We start from the raw sequence: 20,200 nt of genomic DNA on the forward strand, positions 1-20,200 counted from the left end.
ATCATCCATGTGCCTATCCAAAAGTTGCTTAAATGTCCCTAATGTATCTGACTCCACTACCACTGCCGGCAGCGCATTCCACGCACCCACCACTCTCTATGTAAAGAACCTGTAAATTGGCTGACATCTCCCTTATACCTTCCGCCAATCACCTTAAAATTATGCCCCTTCGTAAGATGTTAGAAGTTTATTTTTTTCATCTCCATGTGGCTCCTGCAGTTCATCTATTGCGAATATTCGATGAGTGGCTGTGAAATTGGCAAAGGGAATAGAGTTGGTATGGAGGCAGAAATATGGGTATGAAGTAGTAGCATTGCAGTATGAAGAGAAGCAGGCATGAAGGGTGGCATGGGGAGTGGGTGAGTGCCCAAGAAATGTCAGTGGTTCTCAGGAAAAAAAATTGACCACCATCTCAGGCCGTCATTTATTGCCCAAGGTGATGGTGTGCCACCATCTTGAACCACTGCAGTCCATGTGGTGGCAGATGTACCCACAATGCTGCTAGAGGCTGAGTTCTAGGATTTTGACCCAGCGACACTGATGGAACAGTAATATATTTCCAAGTCAGGATGGTGAGTGGCTTGGAGGGATCTCACAGGGCTGGTGTTCTTATGTGTCTGTTGCCCTTATCCCTCTGGGTGGTAGAGGGCACAGGTTTGGAAGATGCTGCCCAAAGTAATCCTGGTGAGTTGTTGCAGTGCAAATTTTAGATAATACGTACTGCTGTCACTGTGTGTCAGAGGGTCATAGAGCCATAGAGTCATGCAGCATGGAAGCAGACCCTTCAGTCCAAATAGTCCATGCTAACCATGTTCCCAAACTAAAATAGTCCCACGTGCCTGTTTTTGGTCCATATCCCTCCAAACTATTCCTATTAATGTACTTATTCAAATGTCTTTTAAACATTGTAACTTTGTCAGTGGTAAAGGCAGTGAATGTTCAAAATACTGGATGGGATGCCCAATCTAGTGGGCTACTTTGACTTGAATCATGTCGAAATTCTAATGCGTTGTTGGAGCTGCACCCATTCAGGCAAATGAGGAGTATTCCATCACACACCTGACTGACACCTTGTAAATGGTGGACATGCTTTGTGAGACAGGAGGTGAGTTACTCACCACAGGATTCCCAGCTTCTGATCTGCTCTTGTAGCTGCATGATTTATTCAGTTTCGGTTTCTGGTCAATTAAATAATGTACTTGTATTGCCCTATACAGTGAAGGTCCACTAGATTGGTTCCTGGGATCAGGGAGAGTTGTCCCATATTGGGAGGCTGAATAAAAGGATTTGATAGTGTCTGGAGTTCAAAAGAGTGAGAGGTGTTCTGATCTATTTTTCCTTTATTCATTCACAGGACGAGGGGTCACTGGCTAAGCAGCTTTATTGCCCATCCTTAATTGCCCAGAGGGCAGTTAAGAGTCAACCACATTGCTGTGGGTCTGGAATCACATGTAGGCCAGAACCAGGTAAGGATGGCAGTTTCCTTCCCTAAAGGACACTAATGAACCAGATGGGTTTTTCCCAACAACCAACAATGGATTTATGATCATCATTAGACTCTTAATTCCAGATATTTATTGAATTCAAATTCCACCATCTGTAATGGCAGGATTCGAACCTGGGTCTCCAGAACATTACCTGGGTCTCTGGATTAACACATATAAAAACAGAAGTTGCTGGAAAAGCTCAGCAGATCTGGCAGCATCTGTGAAGAAAAATCATAGTTAACGTTTCGGGTCCGGTGACCCTTCCTCAGAACCTCAATTCTTTCGGTTTTCTCTGGATTAACAATCCAGTGATAATACCACTAGGCCATCACCTCCCCTGATTGAAATATACAAGATTCCGACAGGGGTGACAGAGGCTGTGCAAAATAGAACACAGGGATGCAATCTGAGGATAATGGGTTGATCGTTCAAAACAGAGATGAGGAGAAATTTCTTTACTTAGACGATTATAAATTATTGGAATTGTCTACACCAGAGGATTGTAGAAGCTCCATCTTTGAAAATGTGTACGTCTGAGATGGACAGGTGTCTAAGGGGATCTTGGGATATGGGGAGCAAATGGGAAGACATAGTTGAGGCAGAAGATCAGTCATGATCACATTGATTGGGGGATCACATTGATTGGATTCAATGGGACGAATGGTCTACATCTGCTCCAATATCTTATGTTCCTGTATAGACCAGACCATTCCTCACACTAAAGCAACTTCAAAGCTCATTCCTTCCGAACTGCACATTTTGTCACTGAAACAAATCATTTATTTACCTTTAGGATGATAAAGAACGTTAACATTTCCAGAGATGAAAGTCTCATGTGGGTCCATTGAAGCCAGTTGGCATTGTAGGTCGGGGCAGGAGGCTGCCTGGTATTGTTCTCCAGCATCTGCTCATCAGAGCCCCAGGTACGGTTGTCAAAGAATGTTTCCAAATGTTCCTTCATGGAGAGCTGTGAGCAAAGGACTTGTACTTAAAATAGAGAGGTTATGTCAGCTTTGATCACTGAATGTGCATCTATCCATACTAAGGTAAAGATCAGCTGGTGGGTATCCTTCCAATCATTTTTAATTCTGACATGCCCCTCCAAAATGGAAAGTACCTCTGTAAACTTGCCAGATTGTCATCACATCTCACCAACCCACCCACTGGAGGCGCTGTTGCACCACTACTGACCAGAGAGTGTAAACACAGCATCATAGGATGGCATGGTGGCTCAGTGGTTGGCATTGCTGCCTCACAGCACCAGGGACCTGCACATTCTCCCTGTGTCTGCGTGGGTTTCCTCTGGGTGCTGTGTTTTCCTCCCACAGTCCAAAGATGTGCAGGTTATTTGGATTCGTTATGTTGAATTACCCATAGTGTCCAGGGATGTGCAGGCTAGGTGGGTTAGTCATGGGAAATGCAGGGTTACAGGGATAGGGGTGGGATGCTCTTTGGAGTGTCAGTGTAGACTCGATGGGACGAATGGCCTGCTTCCACACTGCAGTGATTCTATGATAAGCTTTCCCATCGTAAAGGGAGACGTAGAAATTTGTAATGGGAATACAGGAATCCTGATAATGGAATAAGAAACAAATTATGCATGCTCGCCCTTGTCCAATTACGCGCCACCCTTTCAGTCCTCTTCACCAGGAGTCTGGGATGCTTTCCCAGTCTGTCTCCCACTCCACTGAAATTTCACAAGAAGGCAATTCCAGCAAATTGATGAGAACAGTGGCAAGGAAACTTCAACCTGTAATTCCCCACATACAGTGTTACAGCAGTTCTACAAATCTGTTGTTAAAGGTTTGATTAAAATAATCACTTTGCAGTCTCAAAAGTGCATGTGATTGAAAAGCTAAATAAATTTAACAAAGGAAGAAACTGTGTGATTCCCTGTTTTTTGTATATATCTTGGAGTTACACTGCGATAACACCAGTTTCTATGTGTGGTTGCATTCATATGGTTTTAAGGCCATTTAGGCTCCTCTTTTGGCACTTGTGTCCCCAGGAATTGTTAGCGGATGGCTCTAATCCTGGATGCTGTACCGGGTTTCTGACACCAGCTAATCTGCTTCTCCCCACCTCAAGTTCTAAAACGCCATCAACTAATAAAACCATCCAGAAAAATATTGAGAACAGCACACAATTTATTTTAATAAACTGCTCCTGCGACTCTTGCCCAGGCTTGCTCAAGCAGGTTAGGGTTTAATTTCTGATTATGGCAGAGCAATCAGAGATGGTGTATGATCCTGTGTGTGACTGGCATCAATGAGGTGTGAGGATCGACAGAAAATTGGTCTTGGGGCAGATTCGGATGTAAACTTGCACCAAGTCATTATAGCACCTGGTTTCGGACTTAGCTAATGCTTTCAAATGTCACTGAATTTTCACACTAAAATCTAACAGCATCAAATATAACAGTTGGAAAGTTAAGTTACTGCTGTACAAAACTTTACTTAGGCCACATTTGGAATATTGCATGCAGTTCTGGTCGCCACGCTACCAGAAGGACATGGATGCTTTGGAGAGGGTGCAGAGAAGGATTCCCAGGATGTTGCCTGGGTCTGGAGGGTTTTAGTTGTGAGGAGAGGTTGGATAAACGCAGATTGTTTTCGCTGGAAGGACAGATGCTGAGGGGCTGAGGTCTACAAAATTACGAGGGGCCTAGATGGGGTGGATAGTCAGAGGCTTTTTCCCAGGGTGGAAAGGTCAACTACAAGAGGGCACAGATTCAAGGTGAGAGGGGGAAAGTTTGGGGGAGAAGTGTGGGGATAATTTTTCACACAGAGGGTGGTGGGTGTGTGGAACACACTGCCAGTGGAAACTGCCACACTAGCCACGTTTAAGGCCTTTCTTCATAGATACATGAAGGAGAGGCAAACAGAGGAATAGAAACTGAGCATGGGCAATAAGCAGTAGGTCTACTGTATTATATTGGAGAAGTGTTCACTGCTTACCCTTGAACCAATGTACTGGCCCACTCCATGGGGAAAGGTTACACTTGCCAATACAAGAGCCACAAGTCCAGCGAATAGAATCTTACTGCAGAAACAAAAATACTGTCTTCTTTTGCAATTTAAGACATAAACTGAATGCAACAAAGATTCACCAAACTAATTCCCGGGATGGCAGGATTGTCCTCCAAGGAGCAGTTGAGGAGGTTCAGCCTCTGTAGTTTGGAAGAATGAGAGGTGATTGCAATCAAACTTACAAAATTCTTAGGGGTTTAACATGATAGATGTTTCTTCCTGGTTGGTGGGGGTCTAGAACCAGGGCTGCAGTCTCAGAACCAGGAGCAGGCAATTTTGGAGTGAGATGAAGAGGAATGTTTTTCCTAGACTGGAAAGGCTGGGACTTCTTTCACTGGAGTGTAGGAGCTTGTGAGGTGACTTTATAGAGGTTTATAAAATCATGAGGTACATGGAAAGACAAGGATCTTTTGGGGATGTTCAAACCAAGGAGGTATTTTTTAAGGTGAGAGGAGAAAGATTTAAAAAGTGCATGAGAGACAACGTTTTACAGAGAGAGTGGTTCATGTGTGGTACGAACTGCCAGAAGAAACGGTGGATGTGGGTACAGTTACAACATTTAAAAGACATTTGGATAAGTTCATAAATAGGAAAGGTTTGGAAGGATATGGGCTAAGCACAGACAGGTGGGACTATTTTAGTTTGGAAACATGGTCAGCATGGACTGGTTGGACCGAAGGGTCTGTTTCCATGTTGTATGACCCTATGAATCAGACAGTGGTGAATCTTTGGAATTCTTTACTCCAGAGAGATGTGAATGGTTCAGTTATTGAGAAGTTCAAGACTGAGATCGATAGATATTTATATATTAAAAGACCATAAGATATAGGAGCTGAATTAAGCGATTCAGCCCATCGAGTCTGCTTCGCCATTCGATCATGGCTGATATGTTTCTCAACCCCACTCTCCTGCCTTCTCTCCATAACTCTTGATTCCCTTAGCAATCAAGAACTTATCAAACCTGAAAGCATCAAGGGATACGGGATAAAACAGTGTTAAAGTAGAAAATCTGACATAATCTCATTGAATGGCAGAGTTGGCTTGTTGGAGTTGAATAGCCTTCTCTTCCTACGATTTCTCATGTTTTAATTCAGCCCTCCAAGCCCGCTCCACCATTCAATAAGATCGGGTCTGATCTTTTACCTCATCTCCGCCTTCTCAGCTATTCTCCACATCCTTTGATTACCTTGGCGTCCAACATCTATCGATTTCACCCTTGAATCAACAAGCTCTCTGAGGTCGGGAAGCCCAAAAATTTGCAATCCTCCAACTCCAAGGATGTGGGTGCAGTTGACAGGGTGCAGGGTAGATTTATCGGGGGATTCAGGAATTTTAACTACAGGTTGGAAAAGGCACAGTCGTTTGCTTGGGGCGAAGGAGCAATTCAATTGAAGATTATGATGGGTTTAGATCAGGTGGGAAAGGAAAGGTTTTCCCATTGGTTGATAGTAGAAGGACTCGGGTGGGCCTGGATTTAAGCTTTCACATAACAGATACACATGCTTTTATGTAGAAAGTGGGAATGAGCTGGAATTCGCTAGCCATAAGGGGTGTGGAAGTGGAGATATTGAATGATTTCAAAAGAAACTGGATGGCCATTTGAGGAGATAAACGAACAGGGCTAGAGGGATGGTGCTAATGACTGGTCTAGTTCTACAGAGAGCCAAGTGTGAAATCAACAAAGGGTCTTGACATTCCTTTGGGTTACCTACTTGTTGGCCATGAACCTGGAGATCTTTTTGTGGTTGGTCATAAATATGGTGAGGTTCCGGTGGCAAAACAGGTAGACACAGCACAGGCATCCACAGATGACCCTATAGGAAAGGTTCAGGGTAGGAGGTGATTCACAGCATGGACATTTCAGCTTTGTTTTATCTGCAGCAATTTTCTCACCAAAATTCCACCCCTGCACCCCATGGTAAAAAAAAAATGACAACTCCATATGCAGAGTTAATATCTCATTTTACGCTTCACTCCTAGCCTTAGTGTCAGTTAACTGTTCAACTACAAGGGCATCAAAGTTGAGCCTGATCCAGTCGTGAATTCCACTCCGCTTTAGATATTCCTTGGGTGGAGCCCCATTCCCGGGATTTTGAGGCCCCCACACCAGTGCCAGGCAGTGATGCTAGACCCCCATCAGTCCTATCAGGTGGGGTGAGTGGCTGAAGAACCCATAGCATTATTCAGGGAAGAGGAAGGAGATGCCCCTGGTTTTTGGGCTGGTGGTCATCCCTTCAACCAACAGCAAACACACAGGCAATGTAGTCGTTCACAGCGTGTAGAGTTTTGCTGTGCACAAATTGGCTGCCGTGTCTGCTTAGGTTACCCATCCAAAGTAATTCTTTCACTGTAAAGTGCTTTGGAAGTATGCTGAGCTTGTGAAAGCTGAGGTGCAAATGCAGACTCTTTCCTTACAGATTTTCCCATTTGCACAATGGGAAGGTGATGACCGAGTGGTATTATCACGGGACTATTAATCCAGAGACACAAATAGTGTTCTGGGGACCCGGGTTTGAATCCCACCACGGCAGGTGGTGGAATATCGAATTCAACGAAGAATCTGTATTTAAGAATCTAATGATGACCATGAAACCGTTGTCGATTGTCAGAAAAACACACCTCATTCACTAATGTCCTTTAGGGAAGGAAGCTGTCATCCTTACCTGGTCTGGAGTAAATGTGGGGTGGCACGGTGGCTCAGTGGTTGACACTGCTGCCTCACAGCACCAGGGACCTGGGTTAAATTCTACTCTCGGACGACTGTCTGTGTGGAGTTTGCACGTTCTCCCTGTGTCTGCTCCAGTTTCCTCCCGGTGCTCCGGTTTCCTCCCACAGTCCAAAGATGTGCAGGTTAGGTGGCTTGGCCATGCTAACTTGCCCCATAATGTCTAGGGATGTGCAGGCTAGGTGAATTAGCCATGGGAAATGCAGGGTTACAGGGATATGATGGGTCTGGGTGGGATGCTCTTCAGAGGATCGGTGTGAATCTAATGGGCCGAATGGCCTGCTACCACACTGTAGGGATTCTATGAGATCCCGGCAATGTGGTTGACTCTTAATTGCACTCTGGGATAGGCAATAAATAGTGGCCTAGCCAGCAGCACCCTCATCCCATGAAAGAATAAAAAAAACTTTCCCAAATCTGCACAGGAAGACGGAATATCTGTTTCTTTGGCTCATATTTGCCAGAACAGATTGTTAGCCTGAGGCTAAAACCTGAGAACAGAAGATTGTCCCACTCTTTCTGCCCGCCATACGTGTCTCGGAAAGATTAATGGGTCGATAATTGAGCTGTTTGACCATATTATGAATACACCTTCCTTGGCCATCAAGCCCTAGAGTGGGACTTGAATCTGCAGCCTCTGGCTCATAGGCAGGAACGATCCCCCAATGCCACAAGACCGCCCCCTTTCTCAGTGAAGAGTAAAACTTTTTCAAACTTACCCAAGAATGGCAAAGGAAAGGAACTCTGGCAGGTCAAAGGGGAACTCCACCTTCCAGTTGGTAGTGAAAAGCACGGCCACTGTTTCTGAGGGAACAGGAAGGTCGTTGGCTGAATTCCACTTAAAGTGTCTCACCAGTGTGTTTTTATAAGGAAAATTCAGGACAAGCACTGGGCAAGTTACAAGTAATTCAGCTTCAAAGGTGACACTATTAAGCGTCCATCGCAGCCTTCACTACCGAGGCAGACAAGAGCAGCAAGCATCTGGGAAACCCCAATCCCAGCCCAAAGTCCCCTCAAAATCATACACACTATCCTGACGTGGAAATATATCACCGTTCTTTCATCTACATGCGGTAAAAATCCCACATCTGTCTCCCTCAGCAAAATGGCTGACTCTAAAATGATCCAGCAAGCCACTCAGTTCAAAGGCAACTAGAGATGGGCAACAAATGCTGTCCTTGTCAGACATGTGCACACATCCCATGGAAGAATGGATTAGAATAAAACTGTATGTGTGCACCTAAACCTCAAGGGCTCTGAGATTCAAGAAAACTGCCCACCACCATCTTCTCAAGGCCCTGTCCCCATGAATAAGGGGAATTAAAGTCAGATTTAAAGATCTGCCCCCATTACTTGGGTGGTACAGCGGCTCAGTGGTTAGCACTGCTGCCTCACAGCACCAGGGACCTGGGTTCAATTCCACCCTCAGGTGACTGCCTGTGTGGAGTTTGCATGTTCTCCCCGTGTCTGCATGGATTTCCTCCGGGTGTTCCAGTTTCCTCCCACAGTCCAAAGATATGTAGGTTAGGTAGTTTGGCCATGCTAAATTGCCCTGTAGTGTCCAGTGATCTGCAGGCTAGTTGGATTGGCCAATGGTAAATGCAGGATTATGGGGATGGGTGGGTTTGGATGGGATGTTCTTTAGAGCATTTGTATGGACTAGATGATCCAAATGGCCTACTTCCACTATGTTTCCAACTGGGTCAGCAGGTTCCAAATGGCAATTAAATACTGAATTCTTGTAAAACAGCCAAGTGTTTTCAATTTTACATGGAGGTGGCAGTCTAGTGGGAATGCCCAGTGGACTAGGAATCTCGAGGCTCAGGCTAATGTTCTGGAGACATGGGTTTAAACGTCCCACTATTATCTGGAATATAAAATCCATCTCAGTAATGGTAACCATGAAACTATCATTGATGTTTGCAAAAACCCATCTAATGTTCTTCAGGGAAGGACATTTGCTGTTCTTACCAAATCCTGCCTACACATGACTCCAGACCCACAGAGATGGGGTTGACTCAACTGCCCTTTGCAATGGCCAAGTGAGCCACCAAATTTGGGAGAAACTAGGGTTGGGCAACAAATGTTGACCTTAGTGGTATTGTCCATTCATGACTTAAAAGGGCATGCAGCTTCAGAGCTAAAAGGGGCTTTACCTGGGGTGTGGAAACAGTTAGTGGGATTTTAGATGGCACACATTGTGTGAGTCTGAGAAAGAGGTCTTAAATAATCTCCAGGAATTACAAATCGATACACATTGCAGCAAGTGACATGTGAAAAAATGAAAACATTGGAGTGCTATTTCCCCCCATTTTGTTTTGATTATGAAGAATTAGAGACAGTTGTTTGGTGTTGTAGAATTTGAGTATTGGTGAAAAAGAACACATTTTAACAAAGCTTTTTGTCTTGCACAGATCAGGATAATTTGCAAGAGGACAGAGAAGCGTGCTGATTGGTTGGCTTGTAAACCCTGATTGGTAGCGATGTTGCCCTGGACAAATCATGACTGACGATTTACTATCAAGCTATGTTTAAATTTTAAAGCAGAAAGTTGATTCTGATTGGTTAAGGCATGCCCTGAGAAATGCACCCGCAAATGGCTGCCATCTAATTTGTTGTGTTAAAACAAACGCATTTGACTATCAGTCATCTTTAACTGGTACATTCTCCAAGGCAACATCTCTACCAATTGGGGTTTACTGGCCAACCAGTCAGCACTCTTCTCTCATTCAGCACAAATGTTGGTTTCCCCATACACACTGATATTCTTGCAAATTGTCCTGATGAGAAAACTTTGACAAAATGTGTCTTTTGCAGCAATATTCAATTATTTAAGGATTGAAGATGAGACGAGGGTATTTCCCCAGATGGGGTGAGTGGTCACTCCAGAGATATTTTTAACAAGATGGGCCAGGGTCTGAAGCAGGGACATTTCCACCCGGTAACATGGCACCATGTTTCTTCTGTTGTATCTGAAGCCTAGATATTTAGTAACTCCAGAGCAGTACCGTGTTCGTTGTTTACCACAGCCAGCACCCGAAACATCAGAGCAGCACACGTTGCAGCAAAGAATCCCCTCCAATAATTCCGTACGGCAAAGTGAGTGGCCGTTGTCTCCACGCTGAACAAGACTCCTGGGGCAGGGAGAGAAGAGGAAAAAAGGTGGGTCCATCACTGAAGCAATTGGAACAATTCTACAGCTAATAAAGGGACACAACACACCTCTCAAGAGAGGCATCTCTCTCTTACAGTGGCTGAGTATGAGGGTGATGTTTGATCCAATACTTGGAGCTTTTCAACCTGCCGAGGATATTTCACGGTTTTGGCTGACCAGGAAATTCTCCCTTCTCTCTTACCGCCTGCCAACGGACAATCAAACTGTTGTGAACTCCGAGGCAGCCAAATAACAAATCCTTGTTTTTCTTCCTACCAGCTGGCATGGCCCAGCAGACAGCTTTTTGACGCCTGAATGCTGCTGCAAAGCAAGGGTCAGTGAAAACACTCTGCAGCTTAAAACTCGCACAGCCTCCCTGTGGCCCCTCCACACTCTGCTCAATGGCTAAAGCTCAAATTCACACCTGGATGCCCCCCACCTTATCAGATCTCCCCTCCCGCCCAACAACATGTGAATTCTGGGGAATTAGAATGGGTCATGCTGGGAAAAGGTTTGGAGAACACTCCCCTTATCCCACACATGCTTATATAAACTCTTCTTCATCTGTACTCCTTGTGGTAACACTCTCTGGCAGGACACATTTCTCATGATTCCCAACTGGGGACTATCTTATACTAACGGCCTCTAGTTCTGCTCTTCCGACTCAAAAGGAAACTCTGTTTCTAGATCCGCTCTATCAAAATCTTTCATCACTTTCATGCTCAATATGAAGTCAGCCCTCAGCTTTATCATTCTAAGAGAAAAGAGACCCAGTCTGATCATCCTTTCCTGAGAAGATCTATGTTTGATTCCAGACTCTGCTGTCTGCAATGACCTGCGTAAATATCATGAGTCTTAAGCAGACACTGTGTTGGTGTGAGGAAGTAACCTTTATCCTACACACAGAAACATGGTGGAGCAGGACGTCACTAGAAGAGTCATGTTGGACTCAAAACCTGAACTTGGTTTCTCTCCCTCTCCATAGATGCTGTCAGAGTTTCTCCGGCATGTTCATTTTTGGACTTCACCAGAACTTTCGCCCAACTCGTCCATGCTGGCCAGGTATATGAAACTGAACGCAGTGGCCCTAGTTCTAGGATCATCTAGAGGACGAAACATCTCTTCCTCAGCCGCCCTATCAAGATGTTTGAACATAAGAACATAAGAAATAGGAGCAGGAGTAGGCCATCTGACCCCTCGAGCCTGCTCCGCCATTCAGTAAGATCATGGATAATCTTTTTCATGGATTCAGCTCCACTTAACCCGTCCGCTCACCATAGCCCTTAATTCCTTTACTGCTCAAAAATCTGCCTATCTCTGCCTCGAGGTAGCCTCAACTGCTTCACTAGGCAGAGGATTCCACAGATTCATAACCCTTTGGGTGAAGAAGTTTCTCCTCATCTCAGTCCTAAATCTGCCTCCCCCTTATTTTGAGGCTATGCTCCCTAGCTCTAGTTTCACTTGCCAGTGGAAACAACCTCCCTGCTTCTATCTTATCTATTCCAATTGGGTTGAACCAAGTCATCTCTTACTGTTCTAAATTCCAGCAGATATAGGCCTAGCCTGTACATCCTTTCTTCACAGGGCAATGGTTGGGAAGAATGGGAGGAATTAAGACACAAGGTCCTTACCTCCAACTGGTGCTACAAAGCAACAAGCGACACCCACCGCAGCGCCAGCGATCAGCATTTCATACTTGCGTCCTTTATTCTGCACAGAGGACAAGAAGAAAAGTCATGGGCCCCTTGCACGACTCAGAAGCAAGGAAAAGGCCGTTCAGCCCCTCAGTTGCTGATCTAAGACCTAATTCTTACTAGCTAATGTTTCTTAGTCTGGGGTTACCTCTTTGGTTCCTGCGAATTTGACCATGACCTTTCCCAGCAACGTGGCGAGGATGGTTGCCATGTGAACAAAGGGGCCCTGCAAACAACAAGAAGCCATTCAGTGTGAACACTGCCACTCCCTAACGATAAGGTCAGGCTTGGTACTGCATGTAAGACACTCCTCCTGGAATAAGAATGGTGTCCTTTAACAGGAGCAGGCTGTGGTGACGTGGCTACGACATAGTTCTACCTGACTGGAAAACTGTCCACTGTCTGCCAGCAGCTTATTGTTTGGATTTACAGACTGTTGCAGACAATTTTCTGAAGATTATGACACACATTCTGTGTCCATCCAGTCCCACAGCACAGCATCTGGTCCAGAGATAGGAACACAACACTACATGAGGAGACAGCGGCGTGGTGGTAATATCGCTAGAAATCCAGAGGTCTCGGCTAAAGTTCTGGGGGCACGGTGTCAAATCCCGCCATGGCAGCTGGTGGAATTTAAATTCAATTAACAAACCATCCAGAATTGAAAGTTACCTCTCAGCAATGGTGGAGCAATCATCGCAAAATTGATTTTAGGGGTGAAAATCTGCCATCCTTACCTGGCATCTCCTTACCTGAGATGGGCAACAAATGCTGGGCTTGCTAGTGATGTCCAATTGCATGAAACAATAAAGAGATTTTAAAAAAGCACAAGATGTCTAGCCTCAGTGCTGTGTGAAACGGTGGCTGTCTGGAGATGGGCGGTGAAGATACACCATTGACAGGTCTACCACTCTCCAAATGGCCCGTTACTGCTTTAACCTCCAGCAATGGGTTCCTTCTGTGCTGTATCATTCTATACACTCAAGTGCATTTGCAATAGAATAACAAATCATAGATCTTTACAGGAGTGATCATGAAACATAATTAGACACCGCGCCAGGTAACAAAGAATGGACGAACTCTGTCTGACTTGTCAAATCCTTGGCACCTTGACTAGTACAGACACACTCAAGGCTCTCTGTGCAGCACAAATGAAGCAGGATTATAACAGTATACTGGAAATTAACGATGATTAGATGGATCTTTATATCAACTGGAGAGGGGTAGTTTAAACTATAGATAATCTCAAGGAAGCTAATTTCAACTCAGCCTTTGGCTGTAATGGAGACTGACTTGAAGAAATCATGAAATAAACCAATAATGGATTTGACTGGGTCACCAGAAATTTGTCCAGTCAGGTGGCATTTTGTTTTAATGACCTATAAAAGCCACTACTGTTTAGGCGAATCTTGCCAACTCGTACTTAACCACAGCTTGAAACACTTGGTTGCCTTTACAAGTACCCACTGTTGTGATGCTGGGGCTTTAAGAAGTGTGTTTTGTCCTGGTTTCTTTTAGGGAGATATTGGGAGACAGGTACCGAGCTGCTATGAGAAGATAAACAACTTGTGAGGCCCTGTGGATTTTTTTTAAGTTGGAACAATAGAAGCACCCTGACTGGGTGCAGTCAAGCTTTCACGGATCTAGGATTCTTACTTAGCTTTCAGCAGTTGCTGTGGTGGGCTTGAAGAAGTGGAAGCTATTTTCCCTTGTCTCAATTATAGCCAAAAGCTCGGGGCTGTCTTCCTAAGCTACTGGATTGCATGTGAGACAAAATCTGTTTTCTGAATTTGCCCTTTTGCCAAGGTGTGCATTTATGGAATGTTACTATATTGAAATGGTTAATTAGTAATCGTTAGTGTATCTATTATTCTGTTAGGTTTACCAATACAGTTAAGTTATTCTAAGTTCTCCTTTCTTTTGTTGTGTTTTAACTACAGTGTTTGCTTAACGTCCAGTAGTTCGAAGAATCGAATTGCATCTGGAACACAGCACTTTATATTTGCCTTTAAAATAAGAAAAAGTTAGGGTCTAGGCTACCTTAAAATACTTTGAGGGGTCTGGTCTGGTCTGGTCCATAACACCACTGCTGGCAGGGGTTAGCTGGCCTGGTGGTAGTGGGTGTTGGGAAATTGTGAGCCCAAATTCTAAAAGATCTCTGCTGGAAATTTCAAAGGTAAATGGTAAGACGGTGCCCAGTGGAAATCTGAAACCAATATTGTTGGGCAGGAGAAACCCAGCCGGTACCATCAAACCCACTCCGTACCTCAGGGATGAGACTAAGAAAATTCCTTTATGCTCCCCCTCCACTAACTCCCTGGTAGCCCTGAAAAGCCGATGAAAACCCATCTCTTCTGGCAACTGAGAGTAATTAGAGTGATCACTTCAATTGAGCACTAATGAGAATGACTACTTTACCCTACAATGCATTCCCTCCCCCACTCAGAAATCCATCCACTTGTTCCTTGAAGACACAACGTTGGCGGAAGGAATATAATGTGGGGAAAATGTGAGCTTATACACTTTAGCAGCAAGAATGGGGAGCTGGATATCATTTCAATGAAGAAAGACTGCAGAGAGCTGCAGCACTGAGGGATTTGGGAGTCCTCATGAATGAATCACAAAAAGGTTGCAGGTAGTAGGGACGGCAAATGGAATGCTGGCTTTCATTTCAAAGGGAAAAGAGTGTACAATAGGTTAGTCTTGCTAAACCTTTACAAGGCACTGCTACAACTACACCTAGAATACTGTGAATAGTTTTGGGTCCCTTATCTAAGGAAAGATAGACTGGCGTTGGAGGCAGTCCAGAGAAGGAACAAAAACAGAAGTTGCTGGAAAAACTCAGCAGGTCTGGCAGCACCTGTGAAGAAAAAGAGTTAACATTTCAGGTCCGGTGACCCTTCCTCAGAACTTAGTCCAGAGAAGGCTCACTAGGTCAATGTGTGCATGGATGGATTGTCTTATGAGGATAGGTTGAGTAGGTTGGGCCTGAAGAATGAGAGGTGACCTTATTGAAACATACAAGATTCTGCTAGGACTTGATAGGGTAGATGAGGAGAGGTTGTTTCCCCTTGTGGGAGAGCATAAGACAAGAGGGCATAATCTCAGAGTAAGAGGTCACCCATTTAGAGCAGAGATGAAGAGGGTTTGTTCCTGTCAGAGGGCAGTGAATCTACCATAAAGGGCTGTAGAGGCTGTAGTGGGAGTATAATCAAGACTGAGATAGACACATTTTTAATCAGGAAGGGAATCAGAATTTGGAGAGAAGGCAGGAAAAGGCACAGGAGTCAAAGATTATCAGATGAGCCATGATCTCACTGACAGTGGAGAAGACTTGACAGGCTGAATGGCCCACTTCTGTTCCTATGTCTTATGGTCTTATGACAGTGAGTCAATACCAACCAAATAGCTGTCAACACATTCTCAAGGCTCACTATTCTCTGGAAAAAGAGAAAATGCCTAACACTCAGCCTATGTGGTCCAATTAAGTTTCCAGTCCATAATAATGAGTGTGTGATGAGGAAGGAACATTAACCAACATTGGTTGAACCCAGTAAGATAGAGGTATGACCACAACATCATAAACCGCCCCTTCCAACAATGCAAGGACAACTCATACCAGCCATCAGTGTTAATTCAATACCAAGCCAATTAATAAAACATGAAATAAGAGACACATGCTTTTCTTGATAATAGTTTCATTCATGAAAACGTAACAGTTTCCTATCTACTATCCTCCCATTTTCCGGCCATCACCCTCTGTAGGTTTTCTAGGTACTCAATTAAGCAATGCCCTTTACCACTGTATCTTAGCAATGAAACTAACATGCCGTTGATATGCAGTGCCCACTTACCACTTTGCCTAAGAAAATGGTACTTCCAGCTGCCAGGGTGCAGATGACGCCGATGAGCTTGGCTATAAAGGTCCTGAAGGTAAAGAACTCATCCAGCACCACGCCTCGCAAGGTAACCTTCAGCTCTGGAATGCCAGACCCTGGCACAAGAACGAGAAGCAAAAACAAATACCAGCAGCACAGAGAAAATAAAACTGCATTGACACTATGTACAAAACAGTCAGTTACCTTGATACGTATCTGAAGGAGGTGAGCAAAATTTATTCTGACATGTACTTAAATTTTAACCTGTGGATTGATTTGGTGTCAAGCTTTCTCTTTGGCTGAAATAATAAACTACAGATCATATTAAGAGCTGTATGTCAAAGGTTTGGTGTCATGGCTTATTGGGTCAAATGTCTTCCAGTTTGAGACTAAACTAGATAAAGCTATCAGGAAAGATTGAAAGGGCAAGTCTTCAGTCTTTCAGTGCTGGAGAAGGAGCATGTCTCAGAGATGCTGAGAGAGAGTTTGATGAAGAGGGATGGGTGGAAGCTGATGTTGTATATAAATGCCAGCAATTTTAATTGTACTTGCATGGTATGTGGATGTTGCTGGAAAGACCAACGTTAGTTGCCCATTCGTAATTGTCCTTGAGAAGGTGGTGACGTGCTGTTTTCCCAAACCACTGCAGTCCTTGGGTCACCCCCACGGGTGAAGGGAGTTCCAGGATTTTGACCTAGCAACACTGAAGGGACGGCGATATATTTCGAAGTCAAGATGGCAAGTGGTTTGGAAGGGAACCTGCAGATGGTGATGTTCCCATGCATCTGCGGCCTTGTCCTTCTAGATGGAAGAGCTCACAGGTTTGGAAAATGCAGTCGAAGGACTCTAGGTGAATTTCTGCACTGCATATTGTAGATGGCACATACTGCTGCTGCTCAAATTTGGTAGTGGAGGGCGTGAATGCTGAAGATGCTGGATGGGGTGCCAATCACTGCTTTGTCACAGACAATGTCAAGTGTCCTCAGTGTTTTTCGAGAAGTACCCATCCAAGTGGGAAGTATTCCATCACAGTCCTGACTCATGTCTTGTACATGAATACAGGCTTTGGGGAGTCAGGAGGTGAGTTACCCCTGACAATATTTTCAGTCTCTGACCTGGTCTTGTAGGCACAATATGTACATGGGCCACTTCAGTTTCTGTTCAATGATAAACTCCAGGATGTTGATAGTGAGATACTCAGCAACAGTAATGCTGTTGAATGTCAAAGGAAATGGTTAGACTCTTTCTTGTTGGAGATGGTCATTTCCTGGTATTTGTGCAGCATTTTGTTTTCTACTCATTTGTAGGATGTGGGCATCGCTGGCTGGCCAGCATCTCTTGCCCATCCCTAGTTGCCCTTGAGAAGGTGGGGGTGAGCTGCCTTCTTGAACCGCTGCAGTCCACCTGCTGACCCACAATGCTGTTAGGGAGGGAATTCCAGGATTTTGACCCAGTGACAGTGAAGGAACGGCGATACATTTCCAAGTCAGGATGGTGAGTGGCTTGGAGGGGAACTTGGAGGTGGTGGTGTTCCCATATGTCTGCTGCCCTTGTCCTTCTAGATGGAAGTGGTCATGGGTTTGGAAGGTGCTGACTGAGGATCTTTGGTGAATTTCTGCAGTGCATCTTGTAGATAGTACACACTGCTGCTACTGAGCATCGGTGGCGGAGGGAGTAGATGCTTGTGGATGTGGTGCCAATCAAGCGGGCTGCTTTGTCCTGGATGGTGTCAAGCTTCTTGAGTGTTGTTGGGGCTGCACTCATCCAGGCAAGTGGGGAGTGTTCTATCACACTCTTGACTTGTGCCTTGTAGATAGTGGACAGGGTTGAGGAGTCAGGAGGTGAGTTACTTGCCCCAGTATCCATAGCTTCTGACCTGCTGTTGTAGCCACTGTGTTAATGTGGTGAGTCCAGTTCAGTTTATGGTCAATGAAAACTCCCCAGGATGTTGATAGTGGGGGGATTCAGTGATGGTAACACCATTGAATGTCAAAGGGCAATGGTTAGATTGTCTCTTGTTGGTGATGGTCATAGCCTGGCATTTGTGTGGCGTGAATGTCACTTGCCACTTGTCAGCCCAAGCCTGGATATTGTCCAGATCTTGTTGCATTTGAACATGGACTGTTTCAGTATCTGAGGAGCCGCGAATGGTGCTGAACATTGTGCAATCATCGGCGAACATTCCCAATTTTGAACTTATGATGGATGGAAGGTCATTGATGAAGCAGCTGAAGATGGTTAGGCCTAGGACACTACCCTGCGGAACTCCTGCAGAGATGTCCTGGAGCTGATATGATTGACCTCCCACAACCACAACCATCTTCCTATGTGTCAGGTATGACTCCAACCACCGGAGCGTTTGCCCCTTGATACCCACTGATTCCAGTTTTTCTAGGGCTCCTTGATGCCACACTCTGTCAAATGCAGCCTTGATATCAAGGGCTGTCACTCTCACCTCACCTCTGGAATTCAGCTCCTTTGTCCACGTTTGAACCAAGGCTGTAATGGGGTCAGGAGCTGAGTGGCCCTGGAGGAACCCAAACTGGGCGTCACTGAGCGGGTTATTGCTGAGCAGGTGCTGCTTGATAGCACTGTTACTGACACCTTCCATCACTTTACTGATGATCGAGAGCAGACTGATGGGGCGGTAATTGGCCGGGTTGGATTTGTCCTGCTTTTTGTATACAGGACATACTTGGGCAATTTTTCACATTGTCAGGTATGTACCAGTGTTGTAACAGTACTGGAACAGCTTGGATAAGGGAGCAGAAAGTTCTGGAGCACAAGTCTTCAGTACTATTGCCGGAATGTTGTCAGGCCCGTAGCCTTTGCAGTATCCAGTGTCTCCAACCGTTTCTTGATATCACGTGGAGTGAATCGAATTGGCTGAAGACTGGTATCTGTAATGCTGGGGGCCACTGGAGGAGGCTGAGATGGACCATCCACTCGGCACCTCTGGCTGAAGATCGCAGCGAATGCTTCAGCCTTATCTTTTGCACTGATGTGCTGGGCTCTTCCACCATTGAGGATGGGGATATTTGTGGAGTCTCCTCCTCCAGTGAGTTGTTTAATTGTCCACCACCGTTCACGACTGGATGTGGCAAGACTGCAGAGATTAGATCTGATACGTTGGTTGTGGGATCGCTTAGCTCTGTCTATCACTTGCTGCTTTCGCTGTTTGGTGTGCAAGTAGTCCTGTTTGGTGGCTTCACCAGGTTGATACCCCATCTTCAGGTATGCCTGGTGCTGCTCCTGGCATGCCCTCCTGCACTCTTCGTTGAACCAGGGTTGATCCCCTGGCTTGATGGTAATGGTGAGTGGGGGATATGCTGTGCCATGAGGTTACAGATTGTGCTGGAGTACAATTCTGCTGTTGTTGATGGCCCACAATGCCTCATGGATGCCCAGTTTTGAGTTGCTAGATCTGTGTGAAATCTGTCCCATTTAGCACGGTGACAGTGCCACACAACATGATGGAGGTTGTTCTCAATGTGAAGGTGGGATTGTGCAATGGTCACTCTTACCGATACCATCACTGACAGATGCAACTGCAGCTGGCAGATTAGTAAGGATGAGGTCAAGCATGTTTTACCCTCTTGTTGGTTCTCTCACCACCTGCTGCAGATCCAGTCTAGCAGCTATGTCCTTTCAGACCCGACCAGCTCGATCAGTAGTACTGCTGCAGAACCACTCTTGGTGGTGGACATTGAAATCCTCCACCCAGAGTACATTTTGTGCCCTTGCCATCCTCAGTGCTTCCTCTAAGTGTTGTTCAACATGGAGGAGTACTGATTCATTCGCTGAGGGAGGACGGTATGTGGTAACCAGCAGGAGGTTTCCTTGCCCATGTTTAACTTGAAGCCGTGAGACTTCATGGGGTCCGGAGTCAATGTTGAGGACTCCTACAGCAACACCCTCCCGACTGTATCCCACTGTGCCGCCCCTTCTGCTGGGTCTGTCCTGCTGGTAAGATGATTATGATCGCCCTGGTCCTGGTGAACCTAAATGTTTAGTTTGGGTGTCCACTTAGGGACTTGACTTTTTTTTTGAGAAGGCCTACTCTAGTGTTTTGGTACAAATGATAATGGTGACAGTGACAACTATCATTGGCTGATTGACTGTTGTTAAAAACCTATCCGGTTCACTAATGTCCTTTAGAGAAGGAAATCGGTCGTCCTTACCCACCCCTGTTGCAGGAAAGAATAAACTAAAATCCTGCTTGGATGGTTCTAA

The 20,200-nt window shown here is 45.2% G+C and overlaps 1 protein-coding gene across 1 annotated transcript in view; it reads right to left on the reverse strand.

Annotated features, from left to right (window-relative positions):
- The window catches only part of LOC109910529 (chloride channel protein ClC-Kb-like), a 69,007-nt gene that overhangs the window by 33,083 nt on the left and 15,724 nt on the right, over positions 1-20,200 (reverse strand). The window contains 8 exon segments of the mRNA XM_020509738.2: positions 2,275-2,454; positions 4,445-4,529; positions 6,229-6,330; positions 7,961-8,045; positions 10,250-10,375; positions 12,027-12,105; positions 12,238-12,315; positions 15,944-16,083. Of these exon segments, the coding sequence (XP_020365327.2) occupies positions 2,275-2,454; positions 4,445-4,529; positions 6,229-6,330; positions 7,961-8,045; positions 10,250-10,375; positions 12,027-12,105; positions 12,238-12,315; positions 15,944-16,083 (875 nt within the window).

Source organism: Rhincodon typus, chromosome 45 (assembly GCF_021869965.1).
Source record: "Rhincodon typus isolate 14 chromosome 45, sRhiTyp1.1, whole genome shotgun sequence".
In the NCBI taxonomy this organism is placed as follows: domain Eukaryota; kingdom Metazoa; phylum Chordata; class Chondrichthyes; order Orectolobiformes; family Rhincodontidae; genus Rhincodon; species Rhincodon typus.